We start from the raw sequence: 5,217 nt of genomic DNA on the forward strand, positions 1-5,217 counted from the left end.
ATAAAATTTTTCATATATTTCAAATAAAAACTTGCAGTATTTATTTCGCAGTTAAAATTGAATCTTGCTCTAAGTGCTAACAGACAATTAGATGTCAAATAATTATTCTCTGATTGTTCTGACCAATTTTACTAATCTATACTCATTTTTATACGCGTAACGGGGTAGCATTAATAAAATAAAAAAAATTGAATGAATCGATTGAATCGGTTCAAATCATTCGATTAGTATCATATATTCAAATCGGTCTTATTCAATCAAATCAATTGATTTTTTGGCCATCCCTAGTGTGCAGGAACCATAAAGGTCACCCTGCGGATGTAGTGGATTCCGTTCCTCCTTGCGGCGGATAGGTTCTACTATCAAAAAAGAAACCTAATTCAAATTGTTACTTTCACATGGAAAGTTGCTTGATTGAATTAGAAAGATCTTTTTTATTTTGAATTATATAGAAAGATTTCATTTCTATGGATGTAGCAGATTGAAAGTAGTGGGACATCTGTCAGCCAATCAAATTTTGAGCTCATTTGCAGTGATTCACATGCTCATTCACGCTGTAATGAGCTCAATTTCTGATTAGTTGAGATCTCAGATCATGTGATGGGTCCTCCGATGGATCATGCATAATGGGTAAATCTTTCGAATTCAACTTGGAAAGTTGTAAATTCATGTGGAACCTTGCTTCGCGTGAAAAGCTGTAAATTCATATGAAAGTAACAGATGGTTATATCAATTTTTTAGTATTGCAGCCCTTAACGGAGGCGAAATCTATTGCGCTTCTGAGAATGTCTTTTACAATGTGAAGCGAGGTTCCACTTAGATTTACAACTTTCAACTCAAATCGAGGGCTATACTCAATATTTAATTCAATATACCAAAATTTGATTTAGATTAGATTAGAATTATATTTTTCGGACGTGGAAGCCCTCATGCAAGAGAAGAGGACGGAATTCACTACTGCGTTTATGTGAATCGAAGTTTCACATGGGTTGTAATTATAAAGTTAAACTCATTTATTATATTGACTTTATTTGTTAATAATTCTTTAATGAACAACTAAAATTTTTTGAGCTGCGTTAAAAAATACCACGAGTACATCCAAATATTATATAATCCTTGTTGTTCACCAAATGTTGAATAAGGATATAATGATACTCGGAGGTACTTAGAAAGTGTTTTCGAGCACAGCCTTGAAGGTCATTCAGGATCTTTTTCAGGATAATTTTGACTATACAAGTATATAGCAAGGTCAGGTTTATTGGAGAGCAGCCCCTTTTATAAACTCTAATTACTTAATGTTTTTTAGAGATATAGCATTCGCTATAGCATTCATGTTCGAAGATTTATAATTCTATTCATTACGGGTGTGATTTATTTTCACGCTCACACGCTGTAAGCACCAGTTTATCTTTGTTATATTATATCAAATATTAATAGAGTCCGACCGAAACTACATTTCGACCTTCGGCCGAAACTGAAAACAAATATTCGGTTGTCATCAAATTTCGGCCGAAAACGAAACCGAAACCGAAACTTAGATAAATCTTATTAAAGAGAGAGAGAGAGAGAGAGAGAGAGAGAGAGAGAGAGAGAGAGAGAGAAGCTAACGGAATCACATTTTTTCGGCCGGAATCGAAATCAACATTTTTTTTATTAATTTTACTATGATTTTCAGAAATCATGACAAATTTATATACTCTTTAAAAAACAAGATTTTAAATGTCTAAGATTCAAAATGTCTAACTATAATAATATAACAATATTGCATCCTCAACTTTTAGAGAAATTAAATCAGCTATTATTAGGATCACATCAAAGTTTGTACTCAAATTGTCTTAAGCTTAATCAATGAGTTAATATTTAAAAATATTAAAATTAAACAGTTTTTTTTTTAACGCTCACCGGCGCGTTGCAACTTGCACAGTTTCGGTTTACTCATCGAAATTTTCTCTTCAGTTCAGATTTCAGCCGAAATCGAAATTAAACTGAAATCCTGATTTTTTACGAAACTGATCGAAACCGAAACCAAAACCAAAACCAAAATTTCGATCGCTCTCTAAATATTAAACAAGGACAAATGGTGCTTATTGTTAGTGCTTAAAAGCGCTGTAAGCCCAAAACGAACCGCATTCTACTAGATTTCTGAATAATTGTTGCAGCCACATTGAATCGTGGTTGTCATAAGCGTGAAATAATACATTGAAGTTTCTTGCATACTATTTATAAATAAAGAAATTGAGACTCTCTTGCTTTCTCTCTCGCACAAATGTTGATTTCAGGCTCGATACATGGGCAGCGTGGGCAATTCTTCTTCCATTTATATATGTCCTAAGATTTCACATGCCTTTTACGATTATTTCCTGTCGGAGGGAGGAAAGATTGTTTATGAGTATTTTAAAACGATTTCATTATAATGATTAATATTTCATATAATCCAAATTTATTTATAAATGGCATATAAAAAAATTTAACGTGTTATTTCTGGCTTATGACGCCACGATCTAATGTAATGGCGATTATACTCAGGAGCCTCTTAATGGAATTCATACGAATATTTTGCGCTTCCATAAGCTCTTTAAAACAATATGAAAGAACACAATTATATAACACGAACTTATTATTAAATTAAAAGTATGAATTAGAGAGATATAAAGCTATACCAAAATACTTGTATACTGCATCTTAATAAGTTATGTATTATTTAAAAATCTGTGTTATATGGTGTCTCATGTTTTTGCATTATTCGAATACTTCTACATTATATGAATACTTTTGAGTATACATTCGTAAATCGATTAACAACAAATATACATGTAAGAAAAATTCGTAAGCATCACAATATCTTACTTCATTCCATTGTAAGATCAATAATATATTTAGCGTATTTGGCGCTAATCTTAAAATATTATTTATACATATGGCAATAACAAAGGCAATCAACATAGAGAATACATTAGTTATCAAACTAATGTATCAATTGTGACTTTTCTACAACAAACCATTATCTAAGCTTTAAGTCTTAAGGTATAAGAAATTGACTAATCGTAATCAATTATTCTTTTCACATTCGACTGTGATTGATCAATTTTTTACGGCTTAAGACTTTAAGTGATAACTTGTTGTAGAATGTATTCGAAAACAGCTTGCCGTGTCATAACAAGTCATAGAGAGTTTTATAAAATATTATACTTAATAAATATTCATATACTAGCATATTCATATACTGTATCTATTAGATAGTAACATAAAATTTCATAAAATTTATCATTTTCTTCCATGCGCTCTGTATGATACAGAATTTATTATGTTATAATTTATTATGTTATGTACAAATGTCGATTACCTAATGTAGTACAAACAATTACTTTCCAAAACGAGTAGTAAAAACAACGTTTGTTTCGTATAACTTTATGCAGAGCGATTACTAAATTATACAATTATATAAAATGATCGGTTTTCATAGAATTCGCAACATTATTGTATCGTTTTTCCATTATCACAGATTGTTTTGGTAGCAGACCTATTTGCGATATCACGTTCTAGAGAAGGCCTACAATGGACTAGAGTATCTTAGCAGAAACTGCTGGGACTCTGCATTAAACTGTTTAAACCGCCATCAAGTTTCCAGCGTTGGAAAGAGTCTTGTTAATACGAAATAGGCTACATCGTAGTTATTCCAATATGCCGTATGTGCCGTTACAGTATACAAATAATTTCTTCCTAAACCAACCGCACGAAGCACATAATCCAATCGTTGTGCTAATTCTAATGACGCAAAAAATATTTGTAAATAATTTATGATGCAGAGAAGGTTCCTATACGTTGTAATAATGTGTATAGAATTACCTTGACCTGGACGGATTGGTGGATTTGAATCTGGTGTTGGCGAAGATGGACCTTCTCTAATGTTCCAACCACCTCGCACTAAATCCCAAAGACTCCAGCCCTTCTCTGCATTACGATTGGGTGGACTATCCACTGGACTATCATCTTTATCATCATTTTCTATTGATACATATAATAACTCTATATTAAGTATTAAAAATTTTTGTTCGTTTAATTTAATCGACTTGTATGCGTTAAATTCGTTAACTCTGTACTATTTTAAATACTCTTATTGTCAGTCCAGATTTTTGAAAGTTATATTTTCAAGGAGGAAATCAATATCTTTTTGAAGAATTAAATATTAACTCCTGTATAGAAAACACATATTCTTTGCGTTTATTTTGCAAATATGAAACATTTTAGTTCATTGGTATTTTTAAATGAAAATTATGATAATCCACTTTTATTAAAATGTTATGATTAATTTGATCTGTATATACAGTTTAAAAATGAAGATACTTTCTCATTACTTGTCCCATTTTAATTTGAATCAATTTTGAACTGAATGTTTATTACAATAGCTGCATAGTAATATATTATATATCTATGTAAAAGTATTAATACAAGTTTATATACAAAATAATTGTTAATTATATGTCGATATTTTAAAAGATAAATACGAATCAGAAGACAAAGTCGAAAATACAAAAATATCATTTAAAAAAACTAAATAAAATTAGTTAAATACATAATAAAATTAGTTAGATTTTATATTTCGAACTTCAAACATGTCATAAAAGATATTTAAATATCTTAAGAATAGGCTGATAAATAAAATACCTGTAGGCGGTAGAATCGGATCGACGTTGTTCAGTGATGAAGGCGATTGTGGTATTTGCTGACCATCAATTCCTCCGTATGGTGGTATTAGAACTGGTTCGATTTTACTGTAACCCCTTTCCAAAAGCGGTTCCATTCTATAAGCCACTGGATCGGACCAGTGAAATATGTTATAGAATCTTTTACATAAACCTTGCGGCATCACATCTAATCTGTTGGATGGAGTACGAGTGCGCAGAGCTAAAAATACGGACAATGGCGAACCCAAGCAAAACAAATTTTCAATCTGTAAATGGGAAAACAATTTTCACTTGGTATAATTCCAATAATTAAAAATAATTTGTTGCAAATTTTGTAAACAGTTTAAAATTTAAGACTATTTTCTCTATTGACTATTTTCCAAAGTCTAAAAATTTTTTCGAAAGTTTTATATTTCTCTAAAAAATATATTAAATATTCTTTTCGTTAAAAATATTGCAAAATTATTACAAATACGCGAAAATTAGTTTTTTTACATTAATTTTTTAAATAAATGATTTTAATATATATATA

General features: G+C 30.4%; 1 protein-coding gene across 2 annotated transcripts in view; it reads right to left on the reverse strand.

Moving 5' to 3' along the window:
- Positions 1 to 3,277: 3,277 nt before the first annotated feature.
- The window catches only part of LOC108751595 (phospholipase DDHD1-like), a 9,390-nt gene continuing 7,450 nt past the window's right edge, over positions 3,278 to 5,217 (reverse strand). For both annotated transcript variants that reach the window (XM_018491862.1, XM_018491854.1), the window contains exons 8-10: positions 4,666 to 4,951; positions 3,847 to 4,005; positions 3,278 to 3,765 (exon numbers count right to left, since the gene is read on the reverse strand). In XM_018491862.1, coding sequence (XP_018347364.1) covers positions 3,617 to 3,765; positions 3,847 to 4,005; positions 4,666 to 4,951 — 594 coding nt within the window. In that variant the 3' untranslated portion in view covers positions 3,278 to 3,616. The remainder of the gene's footprint in view (positions 3,766 to 3,846; positions 4,006 to 4,665; positions 4,952 to 5,217) is intronic.

This window comes from Trachymyrmex septentrionalis, unplaced genomic scaffold (assembly GCF_001594115.1).
Source record: "Trachymyrmex septentrionalis isolate Tsep2-gDNA-1 unplaced genomic scaffold, Tsep1.0 scaffold112, whole genome shotgun sequence".
Classification (NCBI taxonomy): domain Eukaryota; kingdom Metazoa; phylum Arthropoda; class Insecta; order Hymenoptera; family Formicidae; genus Trachymyrmex; species Trachymyrmex septentrionalis.